At 44.8% G+C, this 18696-nt stretch overlaps 1 protein-coding gene across 2 annotated transcripts in view; it reads right to left on the reverse strand.

Moving 5' to 3' along the window:
• Positions 1-18696, reverse strand: part of si:dkey-34e4.1 (carboxyl-terminal PDZ ligand of neuronal nitric oxide synthase protein) — a 103397-nt gene that overhangs the window by 34601 nt on the left and 50100 nt on the right. For both annotated transcript variants that reach the window (XM_052037071.1, XM_052037070.1), the window contains exon 3: positions 1336-1428. In XM_052037071.1, the coding sequence (XP_051893031.1) occupies positions 1336-1428 (93 nt within the window). The remainder of the gene's footprint in view (positions 1-1335; positions 1429-18696) is intronic.

Below are 18696 nucleotides of genomic sequence, written 5' to 3' on the forward strand. Positions count from 1 at the left end.
TTATGCTTTAAAATGCAGAGTTTGATGGTTACAACAAGCCTCGTTGTACACAGGTACTCATCTGGGAGAGCCCTTGATGGAGGAGTTTGAGGCAGTCAATGAAGGATCACACTGGCACAACAGTAAAAGGTGCAATTTCTCCTGAAGCATCCAGGCAACAAGACTGAAATTGGTCTGCATTGTGTTAAGAAACAGAATGGAAGGTCGGTAGGGTATGACAAACCCTGGTACTTTGGTATTTTACTGAGGCTGTCATTCACACAATGATATTGACAGCCTGCATTTCGACAACTCCTCGCAACTTTCTCCAATTGCTCTGCAAGTTAACCCTTTACTTTGAATTCTTTTTTGGAATGATGATATCACTGGCAATGCCAGCATTCATTGCCCATATCTGGGCTCCCTGTAGTCTGTTAGGTGAAGATTAGGTGAAGACTGTTAAGGGCTCACCAGGAGTGCATTGTTTAACCCAACGGAATGGCAAGTTAGGGTGAAAAATCAAAAACCTGCAGATGCCGGAAATCTGACCTCCAACGTTAACTCTGCTTCTGACAACAAGTTAGGACGGTTTGTGCAAGTGCGCAAGTTGAAGCTGAATGCAATTGGAGAGGAGTCCAATGAATCACAATAGACCTTAAACATGTTTCCCAGGCCAGGGGGGCTGCGGACAGCAACAAAGGATGGAACAAGTCTGCTTCTCTCTCAGATGCTGCCTGATTTGCTGGGTATTTTAAGCATTCTCTGGGCTTTAATTCAGATTTCTAACATCTGCAGTATTTTACTTGGGATGTTATAAGTAGCAATAGTACGTTGTGCTCTGAAATTCGACCCACCAGTAGATACATTAACAACGTTTAAAAGGTATCTGGACGGGTACACGGGTAGGAAAGGTTTAGAGGGATATGGGCCAAACACAGGCAAATGAGACTGACAGTTGGGAATCTTGGTTGGCATGGACCAGTTGGGCTGTATGTTTCCATGCTGTATGACTCTATGACTGAGTAACCCTTTGGATTCATTGTGGGTGCTGAACAAGTTACAATGCATGTTTTCCCAGGTATTCTGCAATACCACACATTAACTTAAACCCCAATCCTAAGAGTGAAGATGACCTGGTCCCCACCAATGTTAGGATGATGTCTAATATCATCCATAATGATACACTTCAAGGTTTACAACCATAGTTTTGACCCAGGCATGGGAGTAGAGTTTGCTGCATTAACACAGTGGGGCTGAGACCGAGAACAAACTGAACACGACTCTGAAACAGGCACCGAGGGGATCTGCAGCAGTCGACAGTAAAATCCCCCGGAAAGTGCAAAGTGATGGACTTGCCTTTTGCTTTTTCCTCATCGTGACCTTCACTCCATCCACAGACACCACGATGCTCACCTTTTTCTTCTTGATGTTCTTGGCTTTAAACTCATACTGGGAATAAAACAGTCTCAGCGTTACTTCCTGCCCAGCTGGAGTGTTACAGCCATCAGCCACAGATAAGGACACAAGTGGAATTGATTGCGGAAGCCACGAGCGTGGGAGGCACTCCAGGAGATCTCCCAGCAAGACATCAGAGACTAGAAACCCATCAGCAAAATGCCAGACAACCAGGCACTGCAACGTTGTATGTTTCTGGTCATTAGCACAGCTTGTTCATTTTGCTGCAGATCTCCCCAGTTCCTAGCACCATTTGTCTTGTCCAGGTCACCCAAGTGACGCCAACCATAGTGCATAGTGCAGACAAAGAAATGACAGAAGTATAGAACAAATATACTATGTTACTAAATTATACAGACATACAAGCAAGCATAAAGAAAAACTACATGGAAAAATAGATGGGTAAGCACAGTAGTGCTGTAGTTAGTGTAATGTTATTACAGTGGCAGTGACCCGGCTTCAATTCCGGACGCTGTCTGTAAGGAGTTTGTACGTTCTCCCCGTGTCTGCGTGGGTTTCCCCCGGGTGCTCCAGTTTCCTCCCACATTCCAAAGACATAAAGGTTAGGAAGTTGTGGGCAGGCTGTGTTGGCGCCGGAAGCGTGGCGACACTTGTGGGCTGCCCCCAGAACACTCCTCGCAAAAGATTCATTTGAATGTGTGTTTCGATGTACATGTGACTAATAAAGATATCTAAATCCCCAACATTTCTCTGCAGTAGGATCTTCAACTGCATTGGTCTGAATAATGAACCCCATGCTGGACACTAACACTGCAGGTTCAAACTGCACACTATTTAAAGGGCCAGACACTATAACCCAGCATTTGTAGACTCTTGCTCACCATTCTGCACACACTCCACACTCACCCCTGACCTTCCTTTGCATCTTTAAGCTCTTCACCTCAGTGATACTGCCATCTGATACCCAAATTCAGACCATTAGTGGATGACACTAGACATTACCCAGGCACACATAGGGACCAGGTTACTCTTAGAATCTTAGAGTTTAAGTTTGTCAACAGCAGGATAATTTACTATCTTATGCTCATTATTCACATCCGCTGAGACTCTTGTCTCATTGGTAGCTGCCACTTGGGTTTGTGCCAGGGTTGGGGATAGAGACGTGCCTCAGGATCATTCCAGCCCCCTTCTGACACTCTGACAGTTTGCGTATCACTGTTTCATTAGAGGGCTGTGGCCAACTCTCCATCAGAACAGACTTCAGTTGCTTTGCCATCAGTGGACCACATTTGGTGGGGTGCCCATGGTGAAGGAGCCATGGTGAACAAAGCAGCGCTCTCCATTAGCTGCAAGAGTGCTGGCGGTGTGGTGGGCTTGTAGCTTTTAAGAGCCCGTGAGATCTTAGGTGTGTGTCTAGCTGCCAGGAGCTCTGGGAATTTGATCCTGTAACTCCTGCTCTTCCAGAGACAGAGCGGCAGTACAACAGGGAACCCAAAAATGCTGTTTACAACCAGCTAACAAATTCTGCAAATTTTAAGAGATGTTTATAATTGTATTAGGGAGTCACTTAGCAATGTCATAACACCCAAAAGATAGCAGCCATCAATTTCTAGACCTGGGACATTCAAATTGTTAGAAGAGCTCCATTCCCCTGACAAATTACTCTGTGAATACAGTGGAGACACAAGAGACTACAGATGCTGGAATCTGAAGTAACAAACGATCTGCTGGAGGAACTCAGCAGGTCGAGCAGCATCTGCGGGGGAAGGGGGAAGGGGGAAGAAATCGTCGGCGTTTCAGGACGGTCAACCTGAAACATTGACAATTCCTTTCCCCCCGCAGATGCTGCCTGACCCACTGAGTTCCTCCAGCAGATTGTTTGTTACTCTGTGAATGCAGTGTATTGGCAATGAAGGCACTTTGCACTGTCAGTCATAAGAGAAGATATCTTTATTAGTCACATGTACATCGAAACACACAGTGAAATACATCTTTTTGCGTAGAGTGTTCTGGGGGCAGCCCGCAAGTGTCGCCACACTTCCAGAGCCAACATAGCATGCCCACAGCTTCCTAACCTGTACATTTTTGGAATGTGGGAGGAAACCCATGCAGACACGGGGAGAACGTACAAACTCCTTACAGACAGTGGCCGGAATTGAACCCAGGTCGCTCTCGCTGTAATAGCATTGCGCTAACCGCTACACTACCGTGCCTGGTTCATTGAATAGAACCCTCACACCCCATCCCAACAGAAGTTTTGTTTCAATTTGATAATCATATGAATACTGGATTAATATAGACTAATTATTGTAAATAGACATAATACTGAATGATTATTTCATGAAGATAATCCAGTCATAAGCACCTCTCACCCCCACCACACACTCTCAAACACACTCAGTGGTCTGCAGAAATAGCTGTGGGATTTTGCGACATGTCCTTCAGCGTATCAGAGCTCAGAGGCAGGTGGACAGCAGGCAATCCCAGTGTCAGAACTATGGCTGCTTTGTCACTTCAGATTAGCAAAGTCTCAAAACATTTTTGTGAAAATGTAGCCCAGATCAAACACCTGCCTTGATGTCAATAAAAATGAAGAGACTTCTGTCAGTTTTGGGTCATGCATCCTGCTCTCTGCAACTTGAAAATAATCTACCAGACAACATTTGTATAGTAGAAAACGATGGCAAATTGCATTTATATAGCAACTTCCATCCTCCCCCCAAAGCTCACTTTCTGTGGGTCCCAAAGTGGGCTCAAATGAATGACTTCTACTGTAATACAGGGGGCACTGCAGTCAATCTGTACACAGCAAGCCCCACTAAACAGCAGCCCTGTGAGAAACAGTGGAGGAGAAACACTGGCCGGGATACCAAGGGGAACTCCCTTGCTCATCTTTTGAAGTAATGCCAAGGGGATTTCAACTGGGAGAGCAGTGTGGACCTTGGCTGAACATCTCACATGAAAGGAATGTCTCAGATAGTGAAGTACTCCTTTGATATCACACTGATTCGATTAGTTTAGTTTATTGTCATCTACACCAGGGTACAATGAAATTTCTTGCTCACATGAAGCCCACAGAGTAAACAATATACATGGTAATAATAAATACACCAATAAGTACAGTGATGAGCACAAAACAATAAAATGATCCAAAGTACAGTGGTGCACACTGAAGTAGTGCAAAAGAAGTGCTGAAGTGACAATAACGGAAGAGGTAGAATTAATGGTTCAAGAATGTGGCAGCAGTGGGAAGGGGGGTGAAAGAGGTGATTGGTTCAGAAGTCTGACAGCAGTGGGGAAGAAGCTTTTCTTGAGTCTGATTGTCTGAGCTTTCAAGCTCCTGTACCTTCACCTCAAAGAGAGAAAAGGGAATGGCCAGAGTGGCAGGCATCCTTGACAATACTGTCAGCACTGCTATTTTGTATTCAGCTGGGCTTGAACCCACAACCTCCCATCTCTGAGCCAAGAGTGCTACATACCAAACCATAACTAATAAATGGTTCTCCCCCACCTTGTATGGCAAGCCTGGTTTCCAAAGTGCAAAATAAAACTTGCCATTCAGATATTTGGACTGTCCTCTGAGTTGTGTCCCCACAAGTCAGTCAGTTTTACTAGAGTCTCCCTAGGAAGAAGCCCCTATTACCAAGATGTCCCTGCAAGTTTGTCTGTGTGTAGACTGTCAGCATTTAGGGAAAGGGACAGGGAGTTGGGGTGGATCGGATGATGGGTTTCAGTTCTTCCAGTCAATCCCAGGATGGCGTGACTATTTGATAGGGGTCCCAAGGAGTGTGTCATTATTTACTGAGAGTCTAGAGGAGCATGAGATTATTTCCAGAAATCCATTGTTACTTGATTAGGATTCCCAGAAATGTGTCATTTCCTGCAGGGGTCCCTGGGAACACATTGACACTTGCAGGGGTCCCCGGGAACACATTGACACTTGCAGGGGTCCCTGGGAACACATTGACACTTGCAGGGGTCCCCGGGAACACATTGACACTTGCAGGGGTCCCCGGGAACACATTGACACTTGCAGGAGGTCCCCAGGAGTGTACAGCCATTTGGAAGGGTTCTTTGGGCAAGTGTTCCACATACAGTACAGGTAGAATTGTACACCCTCACTGTGTTTGAGAATGAGCCATGAATAGACCCTGCTGTTGATGACAGCCAGCATCACTTAATATCTGACAACTTTCTCCAAGGCTTCGCTCAAACATTTTTTTTGCTTAAGTGGTGGCTCTATACAGGCTGCACCAACCCATTGTTGCAATGTTTCAGTAACAGATGCCGGCCACTGGGGCCTCTGTAAGCCATGGTAAAGGCTCAGACACCTCCAAAGGCAGCTTCCACCTTGCAGCCCAAACCACAGATTCACCAGAGACCTCCTGCAGGGACTGGGCAAGTTCCTCCTCCAGGAGCAGTTGACTCTGAAAATACCAGATTATACCGAGGGCTCTGAATTCAGGCTTCATGGTTAAGCGAACATTCAGGATGAGATCAGACAGGATTGAGAGGAGTCTGGAATAGGGCATGTGAACATGATTACAGATATTTGCTTGGGTAAAAAGAAAATCCAACACCAGCAGGCTGAGCTGAATGTACTCACGTCCCTGTCATATTGCCATGGCGTGAGAGGAAATTTCATGAAAACCAATTGCTGATAAATAAATCTTTGACACTTTTATAACAATCTGTCTGAGATTCCTCCCTGATGAATTTCAATGCGAGTAATCATTTGAAATGTATCTATAGAAAGTTCCCAGGAATACATTCAGCTGTTTTAATTGGAAGATGCACCATTAGAAAGACCACTTTGGCTGGTGCCCTGATGGGTTGCCTCAGGCACGGTGCATCATGGCTCTCAGTCTGAGGCTTTAATTTACAATCAGCAAAGAAAGCAGGTCTCCTTTTACAGGGTGCTGAACTTAAGTGATAGAACTTGCAGGGTTATGGAGAGAGAGCCAGGGAGTGAGACCAGCTGAAATCCTCTGACACGGATGTGGTACGGACTCCCGAACAGGCTGAATGGCCTCCTTCTGGACTGTAACAATTCGGTGACTATGTTTCAGCTCATGGACACTCATTCATCTTATTATATCTCATCCTGTATCAGCTCTTACTGTATCTTGAAGTACAGGAACAAAGGTGCCAATGTCTGGATCATTACAGCACAAAAGAACAACATTTCATAGAGCAAGATTAATTCTGATTCTCTATCTGGCAAATTCCTGACTGATACGAATGAGATAACTGCCCTTTACTGGAATTGGTGATGTTCACTGTAGGAGCTTCTAATTTATCAGTCAAAGCACATTGAGAGCCCAATGCACAGACACAAGATATATTTAATATTGTATCTCTTGTAAAGCAAGAGATTTAAAAGGTGAGAGCAGAGGTGGTAGCAAAGGTCCGGTATGGACATCTGAAACCAATGAGATTATCCAATAAGCAATCCCTACAGAGACATGACAAAATAAATCAAATCAGATTAGTACTGGCTCAGCTTAAAACATCATTCCCAAATATTTAACGTGGTTTAAAATAGTGTATTATCTTTATCCATGATTAACAGATATTGAACAACAAAGTTTAAAACTAAATTACATTTGACACATGATTTTTTTTTAAATCTAGATTGGAGGTAGACTCGTGCAAAAGGAGGGGCTAACGTTAAGAAAGGACTTTATCCAGGAGCTAGCAGAACTCTGGTGTTTGTGAGGTAATATTGGTCAGCAAGGAAATTTGAGCTACAGTTTTCTGGTGAAGAAAAGCATTAGAATGAAAGTAAAAGGGAGCATTTACAAACCAAGAGTAGCCCCTTCGAGCCTGTAGGTTATGGACAATCCCTATATCAACCCCATCTCCTTACTGGTTTGGTGGCCCTCAACGTTTCCCCATTGGAGAAGTACCCAGCAGTGTCGTTAGCAAGTATAGAGACTTTAAGCACAGGTACCTTCAAACCTGAAAATATATTAATTTGAATAGAAACAATGCATCTTTCAAGATGAGATTATAGAACATGCAACAGTACAGCACAATACAGGCCCTTCGGCCCACAATGTTGTGCCAACCTTTAAACCTCGCCTAAGACTATCTAACCCCTTCCTCCCACATATCCCTCTATTTTAAATTCCTCCATATGCTTATCTAGCAATCTCTTGAATTTGACCAATGCACCTGCCTCCACCACCACCCCAGGCAGCACATTCCATGCCCCAACCACTCAGTGGGGGAAAAAAAAACCTTCCTCTGATATCTCCCTTGAACTTCCACCCATTACTTTAAAGCCATTGCCCCAAACCAAGTCCCAAACCAATTTACAACTAGGTGAAAATGGCTGTAGGCAATTAGTAGAGATTCAAAGTGCTACACTCTGAACCTGATAAGGAGCTGTTGTCTTCTGTAATGAAATAAAAATTATTCACCATCAGCTATTGCAGTCCCAGTTGCATTCTATACAGTGCTCTGTGACTTGGGAAGCCTGCTCCGAATCACTGAAGGAGTGTTGGCCAGAAAACAAAAAAGACTCAGCAAGCCACCTCAGCATTTAATGATCAACTGAGACCAGATGCAGGGAGAGGGGGAGAGTGGGGGGGGGGAGGGGAGGGGGGCGGGGGAAGTGGGAATTGAATAACAAATCACCAAGAATCTATTTTATCTTCTCTCACTGGCATAGCCTGAGACACAGTGACACTGGACAGACTTTATTACAATAGAAACACATCCCAAGAAGGAAAAAAATATTAAAAGGAGTCCACTCCTTCCAGGAATCTTTGCAAATGACAAGTTCCAGCTACTGGGGAGAGTCATTTTGATGACAGTGCAGTCAACTTGATATTCATCTAAATATATTTCGGCAACAATTAAAGGAACGAGATCTCAACTGTGTCAAGACCCCTAGGCAACTTCTGGTCTAGAGAGGTAGTAGCTTCATTCATTCAACATCGGATCACCATAACTGCAGAATGCAAGTCTCAGCAACAAGGGAAATAAGCCAGGGAAGGAAACCAAAAATCTGCAGATGCTGAAAATCTGAAATAAAAACAGAAAATGCTGGAAACACTCAGCAGGTCAGAAGGAGAAACAGTGTTAAAGTGTCAGATCAAAGACCCTTCAGAATAAGCAAAGAAGTGGGTGAGGGGTGAATGGGACAAAGAGAACACTCCGATAGGGATAGTGATCCTCCAATTATCATGCAACTTACTGTACTACTATTTATGTTGCGTTAATAATTCACTTACACTGGGTGACAGCTCTGTAGTATTGTCATTCTTTGCTTATATCCCACACCCTTGTTCAGTGACCTTTCACATAAATGGGCTCCCCTATCAGAGACATTCCCTTAGTCCTTCCCCACCTTTTCTGCAACTTTAACCCATTCTCTTTCTTTTCCAGTTCTGTCGAAGGGTCGACATAAAACCTTCCTTCTGTTTCTCCCATCACAGCTGCCGCCTGACCTGATGACTATTTCCAGGATTTGTCTCAAGGCCTGGGAAGAATCAGTCCAACCTGAAGCTGCTCCGAGGCAGATTAATACGTGGCTGAGGGGATGGTGCGAGAGGGAGGGCTTCAGGTTTATGGATAATTGGGATTTGTTCCAGGGAAGATGGGATCTGTTCCAACGGGATGGTTTACACCTGAACTGGAGGGGTACTGACTTTCTTGCTGGAAGGTTTGCTAATGTTGCTCGGGGGGGTTTAAACTAAATTTGCAGGGGGAGGGGATCCAGAATGAGAGAGAGGATAGCGAGATGGAGGGTAGAGGACAGGTAGGAACTACACAATTTCGGAACATTAATACGAATGGAGAGAGGAGAAATGGGTTAAAAATCCTATATCTGAATGCACGGAGTGTCAGGAATAAGGTAGGCGAGCTTGAAGCTCAGATACGAATGGGTAAGTATGATGTTGTTGGGATAACGGAGACATGGCTGCAGGGAGATCAGACCTGGGAAATGAATTTTCAAGGGTATACATGCTATCGTAAGGACAGGAAGGTGGGCAGAGGGGTGGGGTGGCCCTGTTGGTGAGGAATGAGATTCAGTCCCTTGCAAGGGGGGACATTGAATCAGGAGAAGTAGAGTCAGTGTGGATAGAACTGAGGAACTGTAAGGGCAAAAAGACCCTAATGGGTGTTATCTACAGGCCTCCGAACAGTGGCATGGATATTGGGTGCAAGCTGAATAGTGAGTTAATGTTGGCATGCGGCAGGGGTAATGTCACAGTAGTTATGGGGGATTTCAATATGCAAGTGGACTGGGAAAATCAGGCTGGTACTGGACCCCAGGAAAGGGAGTTTATAGAGTGCCTCCGGGATGCATTCTTGGAGCAGCTGGTACGAGAGCCGACCAGGGAGAGGGCTATTCTGGATTTAGTCCTGTGTAATGAGCAGGATTTGATAAGAGAACTCGAAGTAAAGGAGCCATTGGGAGGTAGTGACCATAACATGATAAGTTTTTATCTGCAATTGGAGAGGGAAAAGGGCAAATCAGAAGGGCCAATTCTGCAGTTGAACAAAGGAGACTATGGAACCATGAGGGAGGAGCTGGCTAAAGTTGACTGGGTGGGCATCCTAGCAGAATTGTCAGTGGAACAGCAATGGCAGGTATTCTTGGGAATAATGCACAAGGTGCAGGATCAGTTTATTCCCCAGAGAAGGAAAGACTCAAAGAGGGGGAAGGGGCCACCGTGGCTGACAAAGGAAGTCAGAGACAGCATTGTGTTAAAAAGGAAGACGTATGGCAGAGCCAAGCTGAGTGGGAAGATAGAAGATTGGGAAATTTTTAAGGTGCAGCAGAATTTAACTAAAAAGGTAATTCGGGAAGAAAAAATGAGGTACAAAGGCAAGCTAGCCAGGAATATTAAGGAGGATAGCAAAAGCTTTTTTAGGTATGTGAAGGGAAAGAAGTTAGTTAGGAACAATGTTGGGCCCTTGAAGACCAAATCGGGTGAAATTATTACGGGAAACAGGGAGATGGCAGTCGAATTTAATAAGTACTTTGGATCTGTCTTCACAGGGGAAGACGTAAGAAATCTCCCAGAGGTAAGGATGGACAAAAGGCAGAGGGTGACAGAGGAACTGAAGTGGATTGACATTAGGAAAGAAATGGTGATGGGTAGACTAATGGGGCTGAAGACTGACAAATCCCCAGGTCCAGATGGTCTGCATCCCAGGGTACTAAAGGAAGTGGCTCTAGAAATTGTGGATGCATTGGTGATCATTTTCCGATGTTCCTTAGATTCCGGGTCAGTTCCTGAGGATTGGAGAATGGCTAATGTTATCCCACTTTTTAAGAAAGGAGGGAGGGAGAAAACGGGGAACTATCGTCCAGTTAGCCTAACATCTGTGGTGGGGAAGATGCTAGAGTCCATTATTAAGGATGAAATAGCGGCATATTTGGATAGCAATGATAGGATTGGGTCGAGTCAACATGGATTTACCAAGGGCAAATCATGCTTGACTAATCTACTGGAGTTTTTTGAGGATGTAACCAGGAAAATAGATGAGGGAGATTCAGTGGATGTTGTATACCTCGACTTTCAGAAGGCATTTGATAAAGTGCCACGCAGGAGATTGGTGGGTAAAATTAGAGCTCATGGAATTGGGGGGGCGGGTATTAACATGGATAGAAAACTGGTTGGAGGATAGGAAACAAAGGGTAGGGGTGAATGGATGTTTCTCAGATTGGCAGGCCGTGACTAGTGGGGTGCCACAGGGCTCAGTGCTGGGAGCGCAGCTGTTTACGATCTACGTTGATGATTTAGATGAAGGCATTGTGAACAACATTAGCAAGTTTGCTGATGATACAAAGTTGGGTGGCAGTGCGACATGTGTAGAGGAAGTTAGGAGAATTCAAGGTAATTTGGATAGGTTGGGTAAATGGGCAGATACTTGGCAGATGAAGTTTAATGTGGATAAGTGTGAGGTTATCCACTTTGGGAGCAGGAACAGGGAGGCAGATCATTATCTGAATGGTGTGGAGTTAGGTAAGGGGGAAATACAAAGGGATCTAGGAGTCCTTGTTCATCAGTCACTGAAAGTGAATGAGCAAGTGCAGCGGGCAGTGATGAAGGCTAATGGAATGTTGGCCTGTATTACAAGGGGAATTGAGTACAAAAGCAAAGAGATTCTTTTGCATTTGTACAGGGCCCTGGTGAGACCACTCCTGGAGTATTGTGTACAGTTTTGGTCTCCAGGGTTAAGGAAGGATATCCTGGCTATAGAGGGCGTGCAGTGTAGGTTTACGAGGTTAATTCCGGGGATGTCGGGACTGTCTTATACTGAGAGGTTGGAGAGACTGGGATTGTACACGCTGGAGTTGAGAAGATTGAGAGGGGATCTGACTGAAAGATACAGGATTATTAAGGGATTGGACAAGATAGAGACAGGAAATATGTTCCAGATGTTGGGAAAGTCCAGGACCAGGGGGCATGATTTAAGAATAAGGCCTAGGCCATTTAGGACAGAGGTGAGGAAAAACTTCTTCTCCCAGAGGGTTGTGAATTTGTGGAATGCACTGCCTCAGAGGGCAGTGGAGGCCAATTCTCTGGGCACTTTCAAGAAGGAGCTAGATAGGTTTCTTATAGATAGGGGAATCAAGGGATATGGGGACAAGGCAGGAACAGGATATTGATTGTTGAGGATCAGCCATGATCTCAAAATGGCAGTGCAGACTCGAAGGGCCGAATGGTCTACTTCTGCTCCTATTGTCTATTGAGTTCACATTTTTGAGGCAATGAAAACAGGAACAAAATAACATAAGTAATAAAAGCCGCCCCCTCCCGCTGCTCTGCCATTCAGTAGAATCACGGTGAATGGTATACCTTGTCCAACTTCTTGCCAATCTCTAAAGCAAAATGCTGTCCAACATAAAAAGCTCAGATAAAGAAATGATCTCTGCATCTCCCTCCATAGATGCTGTCTGACCTACTGAGTACTTCCATTATGCTGTTTTTATCCGGATTCCTTCTGCTGGAAGCATCCAAAAATCTATCAAACAGCTTTGAACCTTCTTTGGCAATCCCTTGGGATCAAGTTAGATAGACACATAAATATGCAGGGACTGAAGGGATATGGATCATGACATTTAGTTTAATTTGGCATCGTGTTCAGCACAGATATCATGGATTGAAGGGCCTGTTCCTGTGCTGTATTGTTCCATGTTCCAAGAATGAAGCCTTGAATACAACAATGAGAGAATCCACCGGGAATTCTAAAGGTTCACAAACCTCTGCACAAAGAACATTTTCCTTTTCTCAGAACTAAGTGGCTGACCTTCTACCTTGGGACTATGATCCCCATATGTAGACCATCCAGCCAGAGGAAACAAGCCCCTGCATCAAACTGCCCAGCCCTCTGCAGAGTCTCTTCTCTTCCATGAGATCACCTCTCATTCACGACTCCGCTGAGCTCACATTTCTAGTTCCAGGCAACAAACAGAACTCCATTCAGGAGGGGTGGGAGTACACCATTGGTGCCTGCAGGACAGAAACATTTGACTCCTGCAAACTGCCCGGCTTCTATAGTTGAGAAAATTTATATGCCAGCAACAATTGGAATTACGTCCTCTGATCCTACAATTATTGTGGTTACTTGTATTACATTTCACTCCAGGTTTGTTCACACATTCCCTGCTGACAGCTCTGTACTGTTGTTTTCTTATCCTCTGCTTACTTCTCTTTATTCAGTTGCCTTCCATATGAAAGGCCAACACAGGACAAGAGCAAGGGCACCAGCTCTTTGACAGAGCTAGAACTCACTTCTTTCTCCCTTAAGTTATTTGCTTCAGCAAGATCAGCCTTGTGTGGGTGTGATGTTCCTGGCAGCAGTTCACAATGCAACCAGTCTTTAGGATTTCGTATTACTTCCAGAGTTGTTATTTTCTATAACTTGGGCAAGTCTATTCACAAGCTCTCAGGGGCAGCCTGCAGAGCTCTGCCAAGGCAACTTGCTGAAAGTCAACAGGCTCCAACTTAACGTCTGAAGAAACTTGCGATCTGTAAAGAGTTTTCACATCCTCAGGACACCCCAGAGCAGGTAACAAAGAACTAATTTTTTGAAGTGGTTGTATTACAGGCAGCCAATTATCCACATTGCCAGTTCCCCCATACAGCAATGAGATGATTGATTACTTAACTTTTTTTCTTACTTTGACGACACAGAACAGGGCTGTTCATCCCATTGGGCCCAAGCCAGTTCCCAGCACAGTGATCCAATCAGTCCCATTCCCCTCTCCTTATTTCTCTGTACCCCTACAACTTATTCCCTCTCCTATCCCCATCAATTGCACTGATTCCTTTGCCACTTACCTGCAGTGGCCGATTAAACAACCAGCATGTCTTTGGGATGTGGGGGGAAACCAGAGTACCCGGGGAAACCATCCAGTCACAGGGAGAATGCATAAACTCCCTCAGGTCAGGACTGAACATGGGTTCCTGTAACCGTGAGACAGCCACAGTAACTGCCACACCACTGTGCTGCCCAAAGGTACTGGGCTGAAGAGATGAACGTTGCCAAGGTTTTCTCACCAACTTTTCTTTGGCACATGACGAAATGCAGTGTGAATGCGACCAGCCAAGTCTGCCAACAGAACAAGTACTCCCTTCAGCTTGGGGAATGGAGTTGACTACCCTTGGGATCAATTCACCTCTGCTTTGGGATGTGTATCAGCGTTGGAGAAAGGCCAAGGGGAGTTTGCCCACCTTCGCCCTACTGATCTTCCCCACCAAGGCAAGGATGGCAGGCAAACTAGGCTAAGTTTGATCGTGATACCCCAAAGTGCATTGTAAACAATGGATTCTCTTTTCCAGTACAGTCATGCTAACTAGGCAGGCTCGTTACAGACTGACTCTGGAGAAATGCCCCCTCCCTCCTGCACCCCCATCCTTCCAACTAAAGGAGGAACCCTGGAAGCAGAAGTCTTCAGACAGTAGCATAGAAGGCAGCAATGGAGAGCATCAGCCTTCAGATTACATGAACTGAACCAGGCCACTCTTTGTTCTGGCTTCTATAACTGTACCTTCATGGCATCTGGTACGGAACCTCCCAGGGAGAGCTCAGCATGAAACGGACTTGCCTCGCCTAATCCAGAAATATCTTTGCACTGCCTGGGAAACTTCCCTCAGGATTGCCAAGTGTGATGACTGGGATTGACGCTGACACAAAGTTAAGGCAGCACTCCCAAGAGACCGCAGCACTTACTCAGTGTTCTTGTAATGGGCTCACTCGGCACAGCCCATACATTAACACCACAGCTGGGGTCAAACCCTCTCCCCCTCACCACCTTACTCAACTTTTAACAGGTTCCCAGCCACTGCTAGATCACCACAGGCAACGTTTTATTCTCCAGAGATGGTCCAAAAAAAACCTAGAGTGCAGCCAAGATGTTTGCACAAGTACAGTTAAGTGAAAAAAGTATTTGAGTGTTGCAGGTCTGATCCTTAAAGTATCATGTCTTGACCATCTTATGCAATAGGAACAAGTACTACTTTACACCAGCAAAGAGCTAGTGGCTTTGGCAACAGGGGTTGAAAACTGGTTAAAAATCTAAAGATCTGCCAAGGACGATAGATATCGGCTTCCCTCAAATCGTTCTGACAGCCTGAAGTAGTGACAGGGGCTGGCTAGCAGTGCACCACATCAAATGTGGCTCAGGAGCACATACAAACAAGTCACTTAACAAGCATGCAAGGGCTGCTTTGAATTGATACAACACAAAAGAAATCTTAAACATTTTAATTTTACAACAATAGTTGCACACCCTGTATAATTTATGCAACAGTTCAAGTAATCTAAAGGGATTAATAATAAAGCATTTCACATTCTAGGACAGATCTTGCGATTGTTTCTAAATCTGAGTTGTTTTTCTTTCTATAGTGCAAAAGGCCACAAATACAGGCTGACAGCCTCTTCCATTATTAACAACATTAATTAAATGTTTAATAGAGGGAAGTGTTTAGCTTTTGGAGGACTGTTATTTCACATCTGGGTTGAAGCAAGCAGAAATGAACTGAACTAGGGAACCATGGTGCAGGAGACATGAATCTATCTTGCTGCCTTTCTTGCTTCAACTCTGATGTGCTAAACAGTGGGCCCTAACTACAAGGGCAGCACAGTGACACAACAGGGAGTGTTACTGGCTCATAGCTCCACTGACCTGGCTTCGATCTTGACTTCTGGTGCTGTCTGAGTGGAGTTTGCATGTCCTCTGTGTCCAAGTAGGTTTTCTCAGGGTGCTCTGGTTCCCTCCCACATTCCAAAGATGTACTGGTTGGTCAGTTAATTGGCCACAGTAAATTACCTCCAGTGTAAGTGGGAGGCAGGAGAATCAGATCAGGGTGGAGTTGATGGGCATGTGAGAGAGAAATAAGTGAGGGAATGAGATTAATGGGATTGCACTGAGAGCAGGCATAGACTCAATGGGCCAAAAGACCTCCTCTTATGTTGTAACGAACCAGAAGTATGAGAAACTAGGTCACTGAAATAGGAACAGAAACAGAATACAAAGATTGGAATCAATTGGAGGAAGGCAAGGAGATTCACACTTTGGAGATGCTTGAAAAATAATTCTCATCACTGGTGACTGGAATCAGCACTGACAACAGCAGTGTGTGGGGCAGTGTGTTGGGAACTGGGACAGGATATTTGAAACCACGGCAAAGTGAGGCAGAACTTGCTCCCCCATTCAATGTGATCATGGGTGATTCTCCAACTCAATACCACATTCCTGCTCCTTCCCCTTGATGTCTTGCGTCTAGAAATCTACCTACTTCTTTCCTCAGTGACTTGGCCTGTGTGGTAGACAATTCCACCGGTGTGCCACCTTCAGAGTGAAGAAACTTCCCTCATCTCAGTCCTAAATGTCATACCTCAAATATCCCGAGATGTGTGACACCCTTGTTCAAGATTTCCCCCCCCCCCCCTTCAAAATGAATGCCAAACATTAGACCTCATAACTGTTAGCTACACCTGAATGTTTGCTTTCAGTGTCAGGTGTACAATGACACACAGTTAGTTCACTCTGGTGCATCAACATTTTCCTATCTATCACCATTTAAATGGTGCTCTTCTCCACTGCTTTTCCTACCAGAGGATAACATCACATTTATCCATATTATAGGGCATGTGAGTAAAACTTTGCAGTAAGATAGGCCTGCTGGTTGAGTGTCCTGGCTTCTGTCTCTCCAGCTCAGTGGTGTGTATAGATACACTGAAGGAGGCAAAACTGTTGACTTTTCACAATCCACTGTCAGGCTCTATTCTGCTGATGTAGGTTCTAACCAGCAGCAGAACAGAGAAGGAAGCAGCCAGCTGTGTAAGTATAAGAATCGTATCAAAGAACACAAGGCAGCTGACCTTAGCAGGACCAGCTCAGAGAAGTCTCTGTTCCAGTGAAGCAATAAAATAAAGGCAATAACACAAAGAATGCTGCAGAACACCACGACCTCATTAAATACATTTACGACACAGTTAGATAGATTTTTGCATAGTAGGGGAATTAAGGGTTATGGGGAAAAGGCGGGTAGGTGGAGCTGAGTCCACGGCCAGATCAGCCATGATCTTATTGAATGGCGGAGCAGGCTCGACAGGCCTGATGGCCGATTCCTGCTCCTATTTCTTATGTTATCACCAACATTTCTGCACAAGTGGAGTCTGACAATAAGGACTTCAGCAGGAACACAAAATGGTCATCTGACCTTTCATTCTGATCGTGGCTAATCCACAAACCCATCACTGACCATCTGATCCTCATCTCCTTTGATCCTCTGCTTCCATCGTTCTCACTCTTGGTTGTACTCAACATGTCTGGCATCAAGGATTCTAATGTTTTCCTAACTCTTCATTTCAGTTCTAAATGGCTAGCTGTCCATCATGAAGCTATGACCCCTGGACTTAAACTCTTCAGTCAGAGGAAACACCCTCTCGGCACTTATGAATTGCTTCTATATTTCAACGAGAGCACCCCTCATTTTCTTAAGCCGCAGTAAGGACAGAGCTGTCTTAGTCAATTTCTCCTCAAAGAACAAATGCATCATCTCCAGAATCAACTAATGAACTACACAACATCCCTCCTAGAGCCAATTTATCCCTCCTGGAGTCTAGAGACTGTACTCCAGGTGTGATCTCTCCAAAACCATGTACAACTACAGCAAGGCTCCCACTCCTTGCACCCCAACCCATTGGCAATACCTTGCCATATCTGTAGGTGGTACTTGGGTACATGGCACCAAGACCCATCTGGAAGCCAATATGCACTCATTTCACCCCATTTAAAAAATATTGTTTTTCTATTCTTCCTGCCAAAATAAATAACCTACATACCCCAATGTTTTACTGCTCGCAGGTTGGGAACTCACTTAATCAGTCTAGATCCTTCTGCAGACTCTTTGCAACACAATTATGGCTCATCTTCCCATTACTTTGAGTTTCTCAAGAGCCTAAAACCTTCTTGCTTTAATAATGTTTGAACTGGGACATTGTGATGCCTTCCATCAGATCTGGGCATTCCTTCTTTCACGTACTGTCTATACAGGGGAACTGTGACTGCAGAGTTTTACAATTCCCAGGCTGTAATGGCACATTCGTTGAAAGTGGTTTAATTTTAATACATTAAAGCTCATCCCCAATTGTTAGTTTGGTGAATTAACGCATACGGTGCCCTGATACCCCGTACTCTACAGGAAATTTGCTGCAACATCGATACACTTCAGTATATTTTGTGCATGATATTTTAATCATCACATCACCAGGGCCAGACTCGATACATCAGTATCGCACCCCAGTTTGAACAGAGAACAGTACAGCACAGTACCGGACCTTTGGCTCATGATGTTGTGCCAACCTGTGTAAACACCTTCTCCATGATCAATCCAACCCTTCCCATAACCCTCCATTTTTCTTACATCTATGTGGCTATCTTTTAAGTGTCGCTGTTGTATCAGCCTCTACCACCACCCCCAGACGAGATTCTCCTGACAAGTCTCACATTTCAAAGGACAAAATCTAGAAGTCACCTCACAGTTTTATTGTTCTGTGTTTTATTGTTGGGCCAAATGCCAAAAGATTCACACTCACAATCCATTCTGCTGAAATCCAAGTGATGACTTCAGGATCTGTCTGCAAACATCCAATGGGAGTGGCCCATCCCTATGTTTCTATATGTGCCAAGGAAGTGAAAGTCTCAGCAGGAACCGATCAGACTCCTGTGGTGAGGAGACTTTGTGGGTTACGAGTCCAGACATTAATTTGCTCATCCAACAACCCACTGCAACACGGGCAGTGTACTCACAGTACCACAGTGTC

Source organism: Pristis pectinata, chromosome 23, assembly GCF_009764475.1.
Source record: "Pristis pectinata isolate sPriPec2 chromosome 23, sPriPec2.1.pri, whole genome shotgun sequence".
NCBI lineage: Eukaryota > Metazoa > Chordata > Chondrichthyes > Rhinopristiformes > Pristidae > Pristis > Pristis pectinata.